This window comes from Ustilaginoidea virens, chromosome 4, assembly GCF_000687475.1.
Source record: "Ustilaginoidea virens chromosome 4, complete sequence".
Classification (NCBI taxonomy): domain Eukaryota; kingdom Fungi; phylum Ascomycota; class Sordariomycetes; order Hypocreales; family Clavicipitaceae; genus Ustilaginoidea; species Ustilaginoidea virens.
In genome coordinates, this window is record NC_057319.1 from 1,349,257 (window position 1) to 1,369,604 (window position 20,348).

Consider the following 20,348-nt stretch of genomic DNA (forward strand, 5'->3'; position numbering starts at 1 on the left):
TTTCTGCACACACGGGCGATTGGTGTCGCAAAAAAAAAAACTGTCTGTGATCTTTGCAAACAGCCACGATGGCCAGGGACAAGACGGTAACGAGCTTCATGGTGAAGAGAGAGCTGGCGGCACAAAGGCTTTTTCTTCTTGTCGGCTTTCAGTTTCCACCCGCGGGAGAACAAGTTGCCAAGTGGGTGGAGGGAGCGGCAAAGGGAAACCTGACCAGAGCGGTTCGGCTCGTCGTGTATAAAGGTCAAGTTGGTACTCGGTAGAGTGGAATGCCTTATCGTCGAGGCAAGCACGTTCCGAATGGGCCGGCACGGGTTTGCACGGGTTTGCACGCGCTTTTGCCCGGCTTTGCCACGATCCAACTGGCCAGGGCTAGTCGGGAGTCGGGAGTGTGATGCGATTTCCGAGATGGCATCAATGGCATTTGATGGCACCTAGTTGATCTAGTCTTGCCTCCTAGCACGCACCTGCTACGCTACGCATACGCAGAGAACGTCCGTCTCGTTGCTTCGTATCGGCATCGCTGGTCACTACGGCCGCCCCCGCGTCGCCGGTGAAATAGGTCATGGCGGAAGGGGAAAAAAATAACTACTATGAATTGATACCAGAATTACCCAATCATCACGTATCATGCGCTACGTCCACAATCCAATTTTTTTTTTTTTTTTTCCTTTTCTTTGTTTTTTCCACCGGAGAATGTAATGGAGCAAGAAAGAAGCTTGCAGCATCTCCCAAGTAAACCAACACTGACTGGCAAGGCGGCAGGGGCACGCACCACCGCATCCATCGGCCAAACGTCGGGCGAAAAAGTGGATTACAATGGGCCCTGGGAGAGAAAAAGGAGGTGATATTCTATCCAAGCAAGAAATAATATAAAAAAAAAAAAAAAAAAAAAAAAACGCACACACACACGCACACACCGCACGCAGATTAGCGTAAACAAATCCACGACGCGTGAAAATGGGTCCATATTTAGCCCTCGTCTTTTCCTCCCTGCCACCACCACCCACACCACCCGTCCTTCCTCCATCCTCGCTGCTGTTCTGCATTTGCCTTGCCACGCCGCTGCCGCCGCTGCCGCCGCTACGGCAACAGATTGGCCTCTTCTGCTCATCGGTTTGCACGATGCTGTGCCACAGTCTGTACCGCGACTCGCAGCCATGGCATCCGACCTGTCAGATGGCGTGCAGCAAGTCGCGGGCAGCCTCTCCTCGACTCTCGTCAACCCCATGACTGCCGCGAGCGCCGAGGTAGCAACAGCTGCCCGTGAGCCTGTAAGCTGGCTTGGCTTCATCGGGTGGCTGCTCTATCTCGTCCTCAACCTCATCTCGACGCTTCTCTACTGGACTGTCCGGATAGTGTCCATTTCCCTTCCCAGGCTGCTCTACGCCTTGTTTTCCACAAGCTGGACGGTCACCATGAACGCCACCACACTGTATGCTCGCCCTCGTGCCCCTGCTTCAAAACTCCCGCCTGCTCTGGCTCACAGATTGCTAGCATGTTTGTCGTGGTGGCCGTCGTCTCGGCGGCCAGTTGGATCGTGAGATACCGCATCCTCAACATGTACTCGCGCCTGCCGCCCGAGCCGCAGCGAAAGGAACCAGAAATCGACCTTTTTCCCGATTCGCATGACGAGGGCCGGAAAGGGGGCTTTGCCAGCTATCTGGACGAGTTCCTCAGCGCCATCAAGATCTTTGGCTACCTCGAGCGCCCAGTCTTTCACGAGCTCACCCGGAGCATGCAAACCAGGAAGCTGATCGCCGGCGAGACCATCAACCTGGAGGAAGAAAAGGGCTTCTGCATTGTCGTCGATGGTCTGGTGGAGATCTTTGTCAAGTCCGGCCGACAGGGCACTTCGCACCGCGATGTATCCCCAGCTCACGACCTCGACTCGTCTACTGATGACGACCCGCCGGACGGTCAGCAGAGATATCAGCTTCTGACCGAAGTGCGCAACGGCTCTCCCATGTCTTCCCTGTTTTCCATCATGTCGCTGTTCACTGAGCATGTCAAACTCAGTCTCAACGACGACGCTCTACCCCTCGCACCGACGGGGGACGTTGATTACCGCAGACACGCGTCCGTAGGACATTCCGGCGGCCAAGCGTTCAACGCTGTGCCCTTGTCCATGCCAACCACACCGCGCCTGGGCACCAAGAGGGGGGGTCCACAGGCCACCAAAGACACGATTGCCGAAGACGCCACCGACCACCCCCTTGGCGACATGTGCGGCCCGAGCTCCAACATTCCTCCCATCTCGCTTGACAAGCCTTCTCCCGCGAGGCCACGCAGACCCGAGCCTCCCAGTCCGACAACCTCGCATTCGGCTCACCCCGACATCATCGCTAGAGCCACGGTGGATACGACCATTGCCATTATTCCGGCAAGCGCATTTCGCCGTCTCATACGGATATACCCCAAGGCCACTGCCCACATCGTCCATGTTATCCTCTCGCGCTTCCAGCGCGTGACCTTGGCGCATGCCTTTGACTACCTGGGCTTGACTGGCGAGGTGTTGCAAACGGAGAAGAGCATGACCAAGTACACCGTCTGCCAGCTTCCCAACCTACTGCGTGGCGACGCCCTGTCCAGGTTGAAGGAGAAGTTCAAACACGAACGTGCTCGGATCGCCGACGACGTCGAGATGAACGGCATCGCCTTGCACAATGCCGCTGCAACCAGGCAGCGTCGCTCTAGCAGCATGACACTGCGCAGGGAAGCCATGCTGTCGTCGATGATGACGAAGCAGCGCCCTGCATCATCCACAAGGGAAAGCACAACGTCACATACCCCACACCCGCCTCAGACACCACGTCTTGATATAGATCATCCGGGGGACTTGGCAAATGTCCCTCTCACCCGAAACACTGGGCGAGACTTTGGAGACCTGGCCACCCCTCTTGCTCACGGGTCCTTCAATCCCTTTGACGCTCAACGCCACACACGCATTTCCATGGATGCTCGGGAATCTGTTGATGAGGACAACCTGTTCCGGTCGTCCATCTTGGAGTGCATGTTCAAATCGCTCGGACTAGATGGCAATGACTCCTCCCGAGAACCTGCATCTGTGGAGGCATCTCCCCGGCTTTTTGGGGCGGACCACCGACGCAAAACGCTTGGGACAAACAACGCCTTCGGCTTTATCGGACCCTTTGATGGCGTTGCAGACGGCGAGACGGACTCTTTGACATCCAGCGGTCTGACAGTTCGCACCCCGCCAAGCGCACAGGCCTTGTCTCAAGACATGAAGAACGAGGTTGAGATTGTCTTCTTCCCCAAGGGCTCCGTGCTGGTCGAGCAGGGAGAGCGGAACCCTGGGCTGTATTATGTCATCGATGGCTTCCTGGATATGGGCACGTACACCACGGAATACAAACCGCAAAGTATATTGCAGACGTATGACGCAACGCCTTTGGATGCTGATCTCCAGGACGACCGCGCGGAGGCTCGAGCCGACCCCCACAAAAGAGCAGACCGCGCCCGCCGCAGTGTGTCGCTGGTCAAACCCGGCGGACTCGCGGGATACATTGGCAGCCTGTCGTCATATCGGTCTTTCATCGATGTCGTAGCCAAGACGGACGTCTACGTCGGATTTCTCCCACGGACAGCATTGGAGAGAATTGTGGATAGATACCCCATTGTGCTATTGACAATGGCAAAGAGGTTGACGCACGTGCTGCCCCGTCTCATCCTGCACATCGACTTTGCTCTCGAATGGGTCCAAGTAAATTCCGGACAAGTCATTTTTCACAAAGGCGACGAGTCGGAAGCCATTTACATCCTGCTCAACGGCCGACTTCGTCTTGTGGATGATAGAAAAGATGGCAGCGTGACGGCGCTGGCAGAATTCGGCCAAGGCGAAAGCGTGGGTGAGCTCGAGGTTCTCACGGAGACGGTTCGCCCCGGAACGTTGCATGCTATCCGAGACACCGAGCTAGTCAAATTCCCACGGACCTTGTTCAACAGCCTGGCACTCGAGCATCCGAATATCACCATCAAGATTTCCAAGATTATCGCCTCGCGCATGAGAGCCGCAGTCGAAGATCCACCAACGGCCGGCGGCAAAGAGTCCGGGTCTGGTAGCTCAAACAACCAGAGAAAGGCGACGATGAATCTGCGAACCGTTGCCGTTCTTCCAGTCACGGCTGGCGTTCCGATAGTGGAGTTTGCCCATCGATTAATGAATGCTCTGGCGCAAGTCAGCCCACCCAATGGAGCCACCTCGCTCAATCAGGCGGCAATCTTGAACCACCTCGGCAAGCACGCCTTCAATAAGATGGGCAAACTGCGCCTGACTCAGTATCTTGCTGACCTAGAGGAGAAGTACGGCTTAGTGGTATACGTCGCAGGTAAGGACACGCCATCCCTCCCCACTGTACCGTCCGATTTTGATGATGAGAACACTTTTCGAACCAAAGGCAATGCCGCTGATGGTTTTCTTAAACTCTAATTTTTTCCTGATGACATGAAATTGTTTACCACGCTGGACACTTTCTGCACCCTTGTTTTATCTGCTTAGTCTCGCTGACATGACGCAACCCTCTCCCCTGCTTAGATACCAATGTCAATTCCCCCTGGACCCAGACTTGCATCACCCAGGCCGACAGCATTCTGCTGGTTGGTCTTGCTGATGGATCGCCGGCCACTGGAGAGTATGAACGTTTCATGCTCGGGATGAAGTCGACAGCTAGGAAGATGCTCGTTTTGCTTCACAACGAGCGCTTTTCTCGCTCAGGCTTAACCAGGTCCTGGCTTCGGAATCGTATGTGGATCAATGGCGGCCACTTCCACATCCAGATGCCTATCAGCACGGATGCCATCCCCGTTCATAGCCCGCGTTCCAAGAGACTTGGCCAAGCTCTCAAGGAAAGAGTTCAGGTCCTCCAGGCCGAGATACAAAAATACACGTCGAGAAAAGTCCACCACGTCCCGTACTACTCGCCCGAGACTCCATACAAGGGTGATTTCCATCGTCTCGCTCGTCGCCTATGCGGCAAGTCGATTGGCCTCGTGCTCGGGGGCGGAGGAGCCAGGGGCATGAGCCAGATTGGCGTGATTCGCGCCATGGAAGAGGCCGGTATTCCCATCGACATTGTTGGCGGCACATCCATCGGTTCTTTTGTGGGAGCCTTGTACGCGCGACACGCAGACATTGTTCCCATGTTTGGCTTTGCCAAGAAGTTTTGCGGCCGCATGTCGAGTTTGTGGCGATTTGCACTCGACCTGACGTATCCCTCGGCCTCGTACACCACAGGACACGAGTTCAACAGGGGCATTTTCAAGACGTTTGGCAAAACGCAGATTGAGGATTTCTGGCTGGAATTCTACTGCAACACGACCAACATCAGCAAGAGCCGTGTCGAGTTCCACACGAGTGGGTACGCGTGGCGGTACATCCGAGCCTCCATGTCCCTTGCCGGACTGCTGCCCCCGCTGTGCGACGAAGGCTGCATGCTCCTGGACGGCGGTTACGTGGACAACCTGACCGTGTCGCACATGAAGGGGCTGGGCGTCGACACCATCTTCGCCGTGGATGTCGGCGCCCTCGACGACGACACGCCGCAGACGTACGGCGACTCGCTGTCGGGAATGTGGGCCTTCTTCAACCGGTGGAACCCGTTCTCGTCTCACCCCAACCCCCCGACGTTGGCCGAGATTCAGGGCCGACTGGCCTACGTTTCCAGCGTCGACGCGCTGGAGCGGGCCAAGACGATGGCGGGCTGCATCTACATGCGGCCCCCGATTGACGACTACGGCACGTTGGACTTTCACAAGTTTGACGAGGTCTACCAGCGCGGTTACAGGTTCGCCCAGGAGTTTCTGAGCAAGATGAAGGAGGAAGGCGGCTTTCCCTGGATGGAGGAGACGGGGGCAAAGGAAGCCATGCGGCGGACCAAGGCGCCCCGGAGAGCCAGCATTTGAGGGACGGGGGGATTGATGATTGTGATGATGACGACGACAACGACGACGACAACAGCAATGATGGCAACTGTAATACATGGTGCCACCTGCCCCTCCTCCAACTTGGCACCCTCCCAGTGCTGGATTGGATGGTGAAGCGACTTGTTGATTTGGTAAGTCCACGGGCGCATGCGTCTGAGACGGGCGCCTGGCGCCTGGCACCTGGCACCACTGGGCCATTGCGGGCCATTGCGGGCTCGAGAGGTGCAATCCGCGGGTCGGAATCAGAGCCTGGACCGGACTGATTGAGTCCATCGAGCACAAGTACTAGCTGGCCCTGTGTTGTACTGCACGACTGGATAGATTTTAGACGGGCCTCAAATCGCCCCGAAATACATTATGTTGAGTTGGCTCAGGTACCCAGTTATACGTAGGGTGCGCGCGGGATGCTAAGGCATCGATGTGATCCAGTGACTGTATCACGTATCAAAGGTATGATTCTTCCTTGATAATGACTATTGTGACTATCTAGAAAAGGAGGAAAAGGGCAGATAGGGCTGCATCTGACGATGTGGCCGTTTTATGTGTGCGTGCCGCGGCCACGTATGCCATGTAGTCAGGTGCGCTGATTGACTGGCTGACTGACCGAGTGACCGACGATTCCGACACTGGCAGTCTTTATCTTTTGCTATTTAAAAAGCACCGGAATCGTCGCAAAAGAGAGAAATACACACCAGTAAGGAAATAGCGCAAGTAATGGCAAAAGCAATAGTAAAGGCAATATAGCAAAGGCATCCTGCAGCAGTAAAATCAATCCACTAGATGCACCAGGAAAAGAGGGCTATTGTGCCCCCGCGAGATATTAGAAGGTCGAGCTTCTAGTCGGCATAACCAGGCAGCGGCAGCTAGCAAGGGCCTGCCGCAATAGCTACTGCAAAGGTTAATTATCAGGAGGACTGCGGCAGCGGCAGCCGGTAGGGGCCTGCCGCAGCAGTCAATTGATAGAGCCGATATATCGTGTCGGCAAGGACGGGCGGACTGGGCTGGCGGCAGCCGGAAGGAGCCTGCCGCGATAGTTGATAGAGATGGTGGCAGCTATATAATAGCCTCTGGCAGTCTGCATCTCTATTAACAGGGCCGAGGGAAGGGTCCAGCAATTGACAGAGGCAGCGGCAGCCAGTAAGGGGCCTGCCGCAACAGTGGATATTGACAGGGCTGATATAGTAGGTCGGGTCGGGTCGGCCGGGCTGGATAGGATAGCGGCAGCGGAAGGAGCCTGCCGCTATATTCAACGTTGACTAGAAGGGCGATAGAATTGATCAGGTTTTATCGGCTGAATTGAATAATTTAGCGGCAGCGGTAGAAGCCTGCCGCTATATTTGAATTGGCGAATTCAATAGGGTAGCGGCAGCGATTAGAGCCTGCCGCTATATTCGAATTTGATAGGATAGCCGGGGAATTCAGCGGCTGCTATCCGGCCCTAGTAAAAGGGGACAGCGGTTGTGTTGATTCATTTAAACCTAGAAGGTCTGCAGCGGCAACCTATTTAGGTATAAAAAATCGTTCGTAATAGACGAGAGGAACGATTAGCATTCGCAGTTTATTCCTCTGGTCAATGAATTTATTCGACCGTCGACTAAATAGATCGCTTCGTCTTCCTTATTAGCACGATTTCCATGAAATCGCCTCTTCCAGGTTGTATCTTGCTGATCTGTAGTGAACCTTCTAAGCAGGATGACAGTACTCTATATCCTGTGAGTGGTGCTGTTACCATTACTGATCGGTGTCGGTATATACTGTCATCATCAAGGAAGAACCATACCTTTAATACGTGATACAGTGATCATATCGATGCCTTAGCATCCCGCGCGCGCCCTACGGACTGGGACCCGAGTATATACCGACACTGATCAGTGTTGAGTTGGCTCAGGACCCTAGTCACAATAGTCATTATCAAGGAAGAACCATACCTCTGATACGTGATACAGTGATCACATCGATATATTAGCATCCCGCGCGCGCCCTACGTACAACCGGGACCTAGGCCTGATCAGTATCGGTATATACTCGGGTCCTAGTTGTACGAAGGGCGCGCGCGGGATGCTAAGGCATTGATGTGATTACTGTATCACGTATCAGAGGTATGGTTCTTCCTTGATAATGACTATTGTGACTATCTGGGAAAGGAGGAAAAGGGCAGATAGGGCTGCATCTGACGACATGGCCTTTTTATGTGTGCGTGCCGCGGCCCTGTATGCCATCCCTTTGGCTGTGTTAAGGTGCAGCTTCTGTATCGGACCCACTCTTTGCCAAGTACCTACTAGGTATCCTCTTGGCAACTGGCCTAGTCACCAAACCTTTATCACTAGAATCCTTATACTAGGAATTCCGTCATTTTTAATAGAGCCAACAAGTGACATCCTAAAACGTAGTAATAACGCCTTTTCTATCTGCCCTCATCACAGCTAAATTGACAGCCTAATATAGTGCGAATAGCCTCACAGCGCTATGTGCCGGGCCCTATAGGTGCGACAAGTGCGAGGTAGCTCTTTGCAAGTCTGGAAATTGCCGGTACTTACACCATCATACTATTACCTAGTCTGCTAATGTACCCTTTAATGTACGGTTTTCTATTGGCTTAAACCCTGGTCCGTTACAAAAGCTGCACCTTAACACAGGCAAAGGGATATAGTCAGGTACAGGTACGCTGATTGACTGGCTGACTGACCGACTGACCGACATTCCGATACATACATAACATACTAAGCCATTGATGTCCATGGCCCCACCAGTGTCCACCGTGTCCACCGTGCCCACCTTGCACAGTCCAGTCCACTGTTCACAGTCAAGTCCACACTGTACGCAGAGTGCTGGAGCACGAACCGACAATGCATGCAGGGTATTGTTAAACATGAAATGACATGAAATGACATGAAATGACACGAAATGACACGAAATGACACGAAATGACATGGAAAACATGGGAAACATGGCACCAGAAACGTGACGCCACACCAGGTGCGGCTTAATAAGCCTCTTGCAGCTTCCTTTCCACGCAGGGAAACAGGAAACAACGTCACGTTATGGAAGCATCTTGGCCGCCGGAGCAGGTTCAACTTGGAAATACGTTACATAGTATACCATGGCCGCACAGGCCGTGGCTTGATCTTGCTACACCGTTGCACCGCTGTCGCGAACTAACCCCGGTTTCATCGGGAGTCGGGAACCGGGAATCCGCAATCGGGGGTGCAACCAACAGAGTCGCCGGCACGTTTGGCCGGCACGTTTGGCCGGCACCTCTGGCCGGCACGAGCCGCCGTCTAGACGTCGAGCCCGTCGACGACAACACCCTTGTTCCAGGTCCACTGCATGAGCCTGGCCACCTCGGCCGCACATTCATCCTCAACCAAGGCGCTGACGAGATACAGGGCCGCGTCAATGCCAGCGCTTGCTCCCCCAGACGTGATGACCCGTAGCCCCCCCAAGCGCATGGCTGCGCGTCGAGCAATCGACTCGCGGCGCGAGTTGGAGCCCTTCAAGGACATGCTTCCTTTTCTGTTTGATGTTTGTCGTCAGCAAAAAAAAAAAAACCTGCAGCAAAATCCACACAATCCACGCAATCGAGGTACTTACCGGGCATTGGACGGACGACGACCGCCCTCCGACTTGCGGCGGACATAGGGATTTTCGTCCTCCTCGCCCAGGTCAAAGCGGAGATTGTTGACCACGTATCGGGTGTCCTCGACCACGTCGGTGCGTTCCGTCAGGTTGCGTGTGGCGGCATCGCTGCAGACATTCTCAAACTTGGTCAAGTAGTCGGGGTGGGTTGTGGCAGAAAGACCCGACAGGATGTTCTCCCTGGCCAGAAGCAGAGAGCCGGTGCACACGGAGAAGAGAGTGCGCTCACGGGCTGGGTCCTTCTTCTGGAGCTCGGCAAAGTCGTTGATGAGGCCGAGGGGCTCCTGTTCTTTGTCGAGGATCTCGTCGACATTGCCCCCGAGGATGGCAAGAACGTCAAAATCTTCGATGCGTTCATGAGCGTCTTTGAAGGAAATTTGGGAGCCAACCATGACATCTTGATCGGAAAGCACCTGCGGCTCTCCGCCAGCCAGTGTCACTTCGAAGGCCCGGGAAGCTGATCAGCCGCCTTGGGTTAGCTTTGATAAAAACCCAAGATGGATTTCGGGGGTGGGGGAGGGGGAAGCCGTCTCACTGGGGTCTTTGGCGTCGTGCAGAGCCGTGGTAAAGACCTTTAATGGCCCGGAGAGGTCGAGAAGGTCAAACTTGGGATGCAGGGCAAACAGGACGTGAATTGGTTCGTCCGCCACCGCGGACGTCTTGTGTGCAGCCATCTTGCCGACTCTGAGCGTGCAAAGATTGAACGAGGGAGAGGCTTGTGTAAACGTTGAGGATGCGTTGTCAACGCGAGGGCGAAGAATGATGGAAGTTTGCACTTTGGAAACGGCACCGGATACGCGGAAATGGCAGGTGGCGGTAGCTACGTCAGCTACAGTTCACAATTGACAAATTGACGCTTGTCGAGGGGTCGTAGAGGAAGAAGGCCTAGGATGGGCTGATGGGGGCAATGGCCCAGCGGATGAGTCGGACGAGCTGGAATAGTTTGGGATGAGTTGGATGAGGGGAGAGAGGGGGGGAAAGGGAGGAGAAGAAGAGGGGCGAGACGAAGGTATAGCAAGAGGTATATATGTGTGCGTGTGTCTTCATGGTGTCGATGGCCGTCTCGGGTGGTACATCCGTCGAGGTGAGTGGGAAAGGCAACGAGCAGGTATTGACTGTGTTTTTGGCATCGGGATGCAGCACTCCGCACTACACACAGGTACCTACTACCTATCCTACATACCTAAGGTAGGTACCTAAGGTGCCTGCTGCATTAGGCAGCACGCTAGTGGCCATGGGCAGGGATGCAAACGCGGGGAAGCGAGACACGATGTAATCATCAAGAGGCGGGGGTCCCTGGAGCTGAGTCAGCACCAGAGCAGAGGCCACGGCGACTTTGCCTGGGTTGCTCACGCGATACGGACTACATATGTACTGTAACGAGGGGTGCCGCTACTGCCCTGGTGGGACCGCCACAGGAGGGGACTTGGGTTCGCCGTCAAGCACAACCGCAAGGCATGTACCGTACTCCGTACCCATCAAGACAGTGTCGGCAAATGCTTCTGAGAATTGCAATTCCATCTGCCAGCCAAGTGTCATGTCAACTCTAAACCGCGGATCATCAGAGTGCTGGGGCCCCAAAGCGGTAGGAACCCAAGACGGGTCAGCTGTGGTCTGGTCGACGCCGGCTCGATTGGCAGCTATGGTGGAGCCAAGTTATCCCCAGCCTGGAGCCAGCTGCCAAATGGCACGCACGGTCCACCGTCTACTCCGTACTCCGTAGACCCCAAGCCTCATATGAACCTGGAGCTTGGTCACGTGCCGGTACACCCACCCAGAGGGGCGCGGGCATCGCCGCATCGCCGCATCGCCGCATCGCCGCATCGCCGCTCACGGCACGTCGCATCGACCAGACCAAGCCCGCCCCCATTTGTCTCCGAGCCGTTCAAGAGCTTTGGGGGCTGCAAGTTCGGCTGCAAGTCCGGTTGACAGCTCCGGCTCCGGCCATCGTCTCGACCTTGCCACAGATCACCAGCAACTCCATCTTGCTTCCCCTGGCGAAACACCCGCCGACCAGAGCTGCGTCGCACATGTGGCTGGAACGACGGGTTCATGATGGCCTCTCCTATGCACGTCTCGCGTCCTTCTTGCCCCCCCCCCCCCCCCCATCACCCTCGTCACCCCCTTCATCATGTTTCGATTCTCGTTCGATCCATTCTCTTGACTGACCCTTGTTGACGCTGTAGCTCGCTGAAAGATCTTCTCAAGGCCATCAATGGCTTCCTCGGCGACCCTTCTCTTCCCCTTCCCGACTCTCTCGTCGAAGCCATCGCCGCCTTCTCCCGACGACGCGAGGAACATGACGATGCCGCCGCAGATCAGCTTCAAGAGAGCCTGGTCGCCTTGTTCCAGAAGCGAATCAAGGACGACTCTGTGACTGCCGGCCCGTGGATCGCCATTCTCCGACGACTGATACCCGTTTTGCAGACACCACAGCGAATAATGCCTTGGTTCGATGCCTTCAGAGGTCTTCTGGATGGGCTAGACTTGGACCAAAAAGTCGCCGACGAAACAGTTGCCGCACTCATGGACATGGTGACCCACATGGACGTGCTTCAGACGACATGTGCTGGTGGTCCTTCTGCTGCCAGCCTCATCATCGACCGCTTATTCGAAGTCTGGGCCACCCGCTTCTACGTGGCCTTGGTCGGTGGCGACAGATGCTTCGAAAACAACGAGAGACTCATCCGACGTGGTCTGTGCAACTTTGGAAAGAAACACCCCACCGAGCTTGTCGGCGTCATAGATAGTTACTTGGTGAAAAAGGCCTACCGAAAGTCGGCTTTGAGGATTCTCTGCGACTTCATCCAGGGTCAACCTCCGCACTTGCATCAGGTCCTCAACACGTCATTCTTTGCCAATCTCCTGACCTGCCTACAGCAAGATACCTCAACCACGGTCATATCCGCCGCATTGACGGCCCTCATAATGCTTCTTCCGCACATGCCCAGCTCCTTGGTGCCTCACCTCCCAGCCCTGTTCAACATCTATGGCCGCCTCCTGTTTTGGGACCGGGAGCGTTCGCGGCCGGCTCTACGCCCTGATAGCGACGCTGGGGGGACTGAACCCGCCCCGGGATGGGAACTGGCAATATTCGACCCCGACGTGGACGATCTGATCGTTCCCCGCCTTGGCAACTACTACACGATCCTGTACGGCCTGTATCCCATCAATTTCATGGACTACATTCGCAAACCACAGAGATACATGCGCCACGCCAACGCTGCCGACGCCGACCAACTCGAGGTTCAACCGACTGAGATGAGGCATCGATCCGAAACTTTTGGACGGAATCATCTCCTTCACCCCAACTTTTACTCGCTTACCATCGACTCGGAGAAGACTGACCTTGGTCGCTGGATCAAGAGCGAAGCAGCCGAAGTGGTTGCCGAGTGCATGGGCCTTTGCTTGGAGACGGACATGCGCCATTTCGCCGACCCAAGCGCTGCACCACTGCCGGGGACTGCCATGGCAGACCACGCAGCCGCAAACTTGGACAGCCACGTTTTTAACGAGCCGACCGGCAATGATGCACCGTCGAGCGGCCCCGATGGCCAGTACGACAGCTGGCGCAATTTACACCCGACAGCCTCGGGCCCGGAGCCGAGCAATCCAACTCCAACAACCATGGTACGCCGACGAAGCTCACAGTCCAGCATACCGTCACGTCGCGGCTCTGCCGGAGATGGTCGGTCTCGGGTCATGACGGGCATAGATAGCCCGACGTTGACGACGTCGCTCTCCCACCCTCAACTGCAGGATCTCATTCAATCCAACAAGGCTATCAAGTCAGGACTGCTGCATCAATCTCTGGCCAACGACAGCGTTCCTTCACTTGCCCTGAGCCACCAGGATTCTGCGGCCGAACAGGCTGCTCCTGTTTGCGCGTCTTGCACGATGCCCCCAGCTCAACTGTCGTCCGAGTCTCCCTCGGCCATGTCGGAGATGCCTAGCCAGGTGTCGAATCTGCAAAAGCAAATCCTGATTTTGCAAAACGACCTGAGTTTTGAACGTTATCTCAAGCAACAGCACATGGCGCATATCGGTGACCTCCGTCGCAAGCAGATGGCAGAGGCCGCCACCGAAGCGGAGACGCAAAACCTCATCATGATGAACCGTAACCTCAAGAGCCGATTCGAGGAGGCTAAGAAGTCCGAGATGCAGGCCAAGAAGGAGTCCGAGAAGAGTCGCGCCATGGCCAAAAAGTGGGAGGCCGACCTGGCCAACAAGTTCAAGGCGTTGCGGGAGGAATCCAAAAGGACACACGCAGACTTGGAGGCGTTGCAGAAGGAGCTGCAGGAGAGGAAACAGGAGTGCGAAAAACTCCGAAAGCTCCTCTGCGACGCCGAAGTCAAAGAATTAACCCTGCAGCAAAATATGCAGTCGCTCGCGATGGACGGCACTCAGGTAGAGTCGCTCAAAGCCGAGGTGGAAAGGCTCAGGCGATCCGAAAGAGACCACCAGGCGAGGGAGCTCGAACGACAAAGCGCCATTCATTCAGCCGCCGAAGTCGAGAATCAGGTTGCGGGATTGGAGATGAAACTGGCGGCTTTGGACTACGATGCAGCCCGCACAAAGAAGCTGTTTCAGTCGCAAATCGAAGCCCTACAGGCGCAACTGTCCGAGGCGCGGGATGAGCGTGAGCGACCCGGCGCCAACGCAAACATTGCGGTGGAGGATGCTTTGGCAGCAAGTCGAGCCAAGCAGGCCGAGCTACAGAAACAATACTCGCTGCTGATGCGCAAGTACACGGTATTGCAATCCTCATTGCTGGACATGCAGTCGGAGCAGATGGCGGACTCGAAGCCATCCCGCCCTCCTGGTTCACCCCCGCAACAGCAACGACCTTCGTCATCCGATGGCGAGCATCCATCATCACTGCCGAGCAGTCCAGTGGTGGTCAAGTCGCAACCTCACAAAGCGCTGTCCAACGCCCAAGCCACAGGTCACCACCAACACCACCATCACACGGCTTGTTCGGTCGGCTCACAGTCGGGAGGGTCTGTGACCAGTGGCGCTCTCGCGCAAGTCAGCAGCAAAAGCAGACAGGGTGGTGAGGGGCCCGGATCTACGCCGAATCCCACAGCTCCAGATCAGCGACACCTTGGTACGTTTGCTCGTTTTTTTTTTAAAGGCCAAGGCAAGGCCAGTGACGGCAACTAACACGTGGAGCAGGGGGGTTCCAGCGACTGCGCAGAGAGCCACGAGACAAGAACAAAGACGACGGCAGCGGGGTGTCGGGGAAAGCCAAGAAGGAGAAGAAGTGTTCAGGACTGAAGGGCATTCGAGGATTCGTGTAAATGATGTTTACTGATGCTGATGCATTGATCATTTGGATGGATGGATTTTATGAGCGACACCAACCACCAACTGACCAGGGTCCTGCATCTTATGCCAGGCACGACAGGACACATGCATGCTTGTTTATATGGCCTGTACGGACTATATCTCGAGATGACTCAGCAACCGGGGGGCTTGAGACGACAGCGAGCTGATCGAGGCAGATCAAGGTTCTAGGTCTTTCGCCTTTGAAGATGAGGAGCACTCTCATCTGCGACACAATCGGCGTATTTGCCGAGCACTCACTCGGCCATGCCCTGATACAGTTGACTGGTGTGCTGGTACTCCGTACCCCTCCGTTCGTGATGGACGAGACAAGCCAATGCCGCCCTTGTTCCGCTTGCCGACACGCGAAAACTCGGACTTCACGCCCGACGACAAGGACGACGGCATCGGAGCGATTCTCATGATCCGATTGCAAGGCTACCTACATTCTGGCTAGTCAAGACCACCTACTATCAAAGGTGCGCAATGTTGAATTGCCCCCATGTCTCTTGTTCAGGAGAGGACTGCAGTCGAGCTGTCTTGCCTGCCCAACCGAAACCTGCCGCGGCCCACCTGCCCCTTGCCTCCTTTTCCCCTCCCCCCCCCTCCCTCTTTCGAATCTGAGATGTGGTTCGCGCTTTATTTCTTGTTCTTGTCTTGGAACCTGGACCCTAGAGCAATGAGTTCCTTGTTGGTTTCATCCCATCTGCCATGGAACCCGAGAAGAACGCCGTTGCCCACATTCTGGTCGTGGGGAGACCCATTCTCCGTGCCCTGGGACAACTCATTGTCTAGGTCTGTCTTGAAATAGACCTTGTCGACGCGGGCGCCGGTCCGAAAGACCATGCTCGCCACTTTCTCCTTTTCGCCAAATTCCAGGTCTGATGAGTTGCCCGTCTGATTGCCTGTGACGTGGGCCGTCATGCCGTCGTCAAAGGTGACTTCAATGTCCTTGACGAGGTCCCTGTCTTTCCAATCACCGCTTCCCGTGTCGGTCCATACCTTGACTTTGGTCACCACGTGCTTGCCGTTGGTGAGGTAGAAGTCTTTGCCGCCGGAACCCCCGGCGTCCTTGGTGTTGACATCGGGTTTGAGGCCGGTGGCGTGGCCCAGTCCATGCTGGAGGGAATCCATGATGTTTTTTTTTTTTTTTTTTTTTCCTTCTGTGATGCGTCACTTTTCACTCTGCGTATCTATGGGTGTCAGAGAAGATGCGAGGATTGGCGGACAAGGGGCAAGTGCTGGGAATATGGGATTTGATCAGATATGCATTCAAGCTGCGGGCTCTGTATCCCCTTATATGCTTATATGGTGTCGGCGAGACGCGAGAGCCCTCCTAGTTGGTTTGATGCATTGTTGGAGGCATACGTCAGCTCGAAGGGGGCGAAGCCCCAGAGGTGGAATGTCGGCGCCGCCCCTCCTCATCCACGGGTTGGCCTCAAAGAGGGAACCGATGCTAACGAGTCGAGTGGAAAAACAGGTTTTGCGGGAGGATTGCCACAGCAGCACGGTCCATTCCCAGAAAGCTCTCAGTTTTCACTTCTCTCGGCGTCGCGGTTTCGCTCGCCCTCGAGCCTTGCAACCGCAAGACTTGCAGATTGTGAGGCAGAGTCATGACGGGTGGTATTGGCGCCGCCGACCGAGGCCGGGAATTGCGGCCAGCTGAGGAAGCACAGCATGTCGGAGGCTGTGCATTTGCTGCGAAAGCAATATTTCCCAGAAGAGCACATGGACTGTCTAGAGGAGGTGTCTTGTTTGTAATTCTCTGCCTTGTACGGAGGAGCCCCCTCTCCCACCTCTTCCCCGTCTCTCGGCAACGCGCGCAGTTTAATGTCTTGTGCGACGGCGGTGTCCTGCACGTGCTGCATTCGAGTTGCCTTTTGGCCTTGAATGCCGAGCATGCCGAGCATGCCGTCGCGTTTCCAATTCCTCACTGGCGCGACAGGCAGGCAGGCGGGCAGGCAGGCGGGCAGGCATATAGGGAGGGGGCGGGGTTGGGCCTGACGCCGTCGGCTGGATATGATCCCGCTCGAGGGCCCTCCCGTCATGTATTCCTTGGGTTGTTGTAGTTGACCAGTCATATATATGCAGATGACATGGGGAGGGGAGACACTCAGGCCTTTGGGAGATGCGGAGATGCAGATGGGATAAGCTTAACCCCTCAGACAAGCGGGCCTCTTGAGGATGGATTGGCTGAGTGGCGCTTCGTGCTGTGAAATATCAACGGTCGCCCAACGCTGGCTGAACGAGGCCCTATTTTGCTCATGTTTTGGCGCCATGCCTGGTCCCGGTCCATGTCCGAGAGAGATGGGCATGTACATGCGTGGCGACCAAACTGGCCAACAGGGGCATTTGCAAACGCAGCCGGCCCGGCATCTCGACCGGCGAAGATGAAGCCACCCTGACCAATGGGGGAGGGGGGGGGTGTTGAGTTGACATTATTTGCGCACGTGCGGCTGAGGAGTGCGCAACGAAATGCTCTGTCCGTCTGTTTGCTCCATCTCCAATGGTACAAATCGGTACTCTCGGCCAGGTTGGAAAAAAAAAAAACAAGAACAGGATGCGTAGTTGCAAGGGGGCAGAATCGCCAAGCACCACACCAGAAGGCATCGCGGCGCGAAAAGCTACGACTTGGCAGCCCCGGCCGAGAATAGCGTCATGCGTCTGGCAGATGCACAGCACCACCGCACGGCAACGGTACTTTTGGCATCTCGTCGAACTAGACAGCCTGTTTCACACATCCCCTGGTCTGGCGCTGCCGCAACAGCACCCCAGAGGGATGAGCCACTGATGCCCCCTCCCCCCCAGCCTATGCATCGGCATCTCGTCGAGCAGAATCGGCCCCGAATGCGGCTCGACGACCCGAGACGCCCCGTAAGTCTTGGTCCCGGAAGCAGCGTGGCGAAAACGACCTCGCTTCTGCTAACTAATGACGCTGGTGAGTCTCGAAACAAACGACCGGGGGAGGGGGGGGGGGGGGGGGGATGAAGATGCCGTCAACGCTGCCACCCAACACGTCAAAACGTGGGGAGGTTGCGTTAATAATGGCTCTCTTGCAAAACAGGCTGGGGGATGCCGAACAAGCAAAGCAAGTTCGTACGTGCGTCCGACGCAGCCCGTTTCGCCATGCTGCATACGCCGCGGGCCGTCATCACATCTCACTTCGGGGTCAAGTCGCTGTTTGTGCAGGCGCGCTTCGGCTGCGATTAGCAAGGGCGTGTTGCCAAAACCCTCCAACGGGCGAGTGGGCAACAACGATCTCGCTGCCCCAGAGTGCCCCGGGTGAGGCGAGTGAGGGGGGGAACCGGATTCCTTCCTGTACGGAGGGAAAGCGCGGTGGCAGCTTCAGGCTTGGGCGCGTAAGACGTGCAGCTGTGCTTGCTGACTGGCCGGCCGGGGAGGCAAGGCTTCGCTTCACGTTGGGCCGAGGATTCTTGACGGGCCTGCGGGACGCCTAGACGGGCATATCTGCTCGGCGCGTCGGAAGCGTAGGGACTTGGGGGCCGTCGTCTGGGGCGGGATGGGATTTCTCGACGGCGTCTGCGGACTTGGAAGCTGCCTTGCAGTCCGTCGATTCGAAATCCCGTCGGAAGGGGGGAGAAGAAGATAAGAAGAGAACCAACAAAGCTACGCGCTAGGCGGCCTCAATCAACACGACACCCTGCGTTTGCGCGCTTCCCGTTTCAACATGCCTCGTGGGCGACTGAGGCCCGAGTCGCCGCTCCGAATGCCAATGAGCCCTGAGCACAGCAGCAATGCCATGGATAATGGCGACTCGCGGCGGTTATCGCCAACAAGGCCCTCTGTTTCCAGGACCCAGCTGCTGCACCACCTGCGAGACATGTCCGACATGTCCCCTGCTCAGTCTCCAGCGCGACATGGTTTCGACAACGGTAAGCAGCAGCCGTGCAAGTAACAAGTAATACAATGTACGGAGAACATCGGGGAGCTAAACCCGACGACTACGGCAGGGCCAGCAGGTTCAACGGTCCCAGCAGCAGAACCAGTGGCTGGAAATCCCCGTTGCCAGCGGCGTGGAGAACGAATCCGGCCGCAAAGGGGACTCGGCAAGAAAGATGCGGGATGCTTGCTGCAATCACACCTGTGCCGGCGAGTGACAGCTAGAGAGGGTCACTGCGGCAGCGTCATCACAGCCCGCCGGGTTGCCTTGCCAGGTTCCCCGGCTGCAAGGTTCCCAGCGCGGCATTATTCCCCGTACCGTTTCCTCCGATTTGTTGGGCTTGGAGGCTTGGAGCCTCCTCGGCGGCAAATAGCAGAGGGCTGACGTTGACGGTCTTTGCCGGTGCTGAAGGAATCAGTCAGACAACCATTCGACAACCATTCGGGCGAGCAAGACAAGAGACCTCGGCCTCGACGGTTACGGCTTGACGACGGGGTCCAAGCCATCGGACTAGTGGGTTGGTGTGGCGACCATTTAGCTAGCGGAAGTCATCATCAAAAGGCACCGTCCAGTGGTTTGGAAGAAACGTTGTGGTTGCTCTCCTTTCTACGGTCGGATTTTGCCCCCTTTTTGCAGTCGCAGGTGGGATTCGCCTGTCTCAGCGGCAGGGTCCAAGGATATGTACCTAACGTATGGCTGGGAGGTATTGTTCTCGTATTTTTGATTCTTGATCGTAATACGCGAGCGAATTGGAAAAGCCAGCGGGTCAGTCACAGCACGTTGTCAGAGCCCAGAGCCCAGAGCCCACCGCCCGCCCGCCTTCCTAGGCCCGGGGAACTGCCTTGCATGCAAACATAGCCTAATAAAAGGAATCGTATCGTCGGGACGCTGATTGGCTTGGTCGACAGCAAGACGATTCGCCGAGCCAGCTAGGGCTCGGGGGGGGGAGAACTCAGTTGTTGGGTGCTCCCACTCGATACGAGGGGAAGATGAGAAAGAAAATAAAAGCTAGGATCAAAGCTAGGATCAAAACGTCGAGATATACCGAGAGTAAATTATTTTTGGAAATCAGGAACTCGGACCCTTTATCCCGGGTAGGAGCAGGCACCTCAGGCACCTCAGGCACCTCAGGCAGCCACTCGTGACCGATCGGTCACAACCATAATGTCCACGCAAATGCGCTGATTCCGTCACATGACAGACCCAGCTGGCCCCGCACAAATCATGTGGGATCGCATCGTCGCGGTGGCGCAGCCCCTTGCGCGCGTATAAACTGCTGTTGCAACACACAGCCGTCTCTCTGACTGTGTTTCTGCTTTTCTCTGCTTTTTCTTTTGTTCATTTGGGAAATGTCGCGCGGCATCTGTCGAATTCTCCTACTGCTATCTAGAAGCTTTGTTTTCGTCTGCGAATGCCCAGTCTTGGACGAGCCCGTGTTGAAGCCTTCGGTACGCCAGGTGCTTTGTACTCTGGTAGCCTGTTCTGGTGTTGTGGGTCGCCGCGTCTGTGTACCTAGGTACCTATGTCCTGACATGCAGCATGT

At 55.9% G+C, this 20,348-nt stretch overlaps 6 protein-coding genes across 6 annotated transcripts; 3 read left to right on the plus strand and 3 right to left on the minus strand.

Annotated features, from left to right (window-relative positions):
• Positions 1-1,160: 1,160 nt before the first annotated feature.
• On the plus strand, positions 1,161-5,922 carry UV8b_04907 (uncharacterized protein; the record flags this gene model as incomplete). The annotated part of the gene is made up of 3 exons (XM_043142405.1): positions 1,161-1,435; positions 1,498-4,349; positions 4,556-5,922. The coding sequence occupies 3 exons, from the start codon at positions 1,161-1,163 to the stop codon at positions 5,920-5,922; spliced, it is 4,494 nt and encodes a 1,497-aa protein (XP_042998339.1).
• A 3,299-nt stretch (positions 5,923-9,221) lies between these two features.
• UV8b_04908 (uncharacterized protein) lies at positions 9,222-10,253 on the minus strand (the record flags this gene model as incomplete). The annotated part of the gene is made up of 3 exons (XM_043142406.1): positions 9,222-9,456; positions 9,535-10,036; positions 10,115-10,253. The coding sequence occupies 3 exons, from the start codon at positions 10,251-10,253 to the stop codon at positions 9,222-9,224; spliced, it is 876 nt and encodes a 291-aa protein (XP_042998340.1).
• A 1,378-nt stretch (positions 10,254-11,631) lies between these two features.
• UV8b_04909 (uncharacterized protein) lies at positions 11,632-14,879 on the plus strand (the record flags this gene model as incomplete). The annotated part of the gene is made up of 3 exons (XM_043142407.1): positions 11,632-11,648; positions 11,766-14,686; positions 14,755-14,879. The coding sequence occupies 3 exons, from the start codon at positions 11,632-11,634 to the stop codon at positions 14,877-14,879; spliced, it is 3,063 nt and encodes a 1,020-aa protein (XP_042998341.1).
• Positions 14,880-15,543: 664 nt separating this feature from the next.
• UV8b_04910 (uncharacterized protein) lies at positions 15,544-16,038 on the minus strand (the record flags this gene model as incomplete). Its single annotated transcript, XM_043142408.1, has 1 exon — positions 15,544-16,038. One exon carries the CDS (start codon positions 16,036-16,038, stop codon positions 15,544-15,546), a length of 495 nt encoding a protein of 164 aa, XP_042998342.1.
• Positions 16,039-16,433: 395 nt separating this feature from the next.
• UV8b_04911 (uncharacterized protein) lies at positions 16,434-16,814 on the minus strand (the record flags this gene model as incomplete). The annotated part of the gene is made up of 1 exon (XM_043142409.1): positions 16,434-16,814. The coding sequence occupies one exon, from the start codon at positions 16,812-16,814 to the stop codon at positions 16,434-16,436; it is 381 nt and encodes a 126-aa protein (XP_042998343.1).
• A 1,778-nt stretch (positions 16,815-18,592) lies between these two features.
• UV8b_04912 (uncharacterized protein) lies at positions 18,593-19,029 on the plus strand (the record flags this gene model as incomplete). The annotated part of the gene is made up of 2 exons (XM_043142410.1): positions 18,593-18,816; positions 18,876-19,029. The coding sequence occupies 2 exons, from the start codon at positions 18,593-18,595 to the stop codon at positions 19,027-19,029; spliced, it is 378 nt and encodes a 125-aa protein (XP_042998344.1).
• Positions 19,030-20,348: the final 1,319 nt, after the last annotated feature.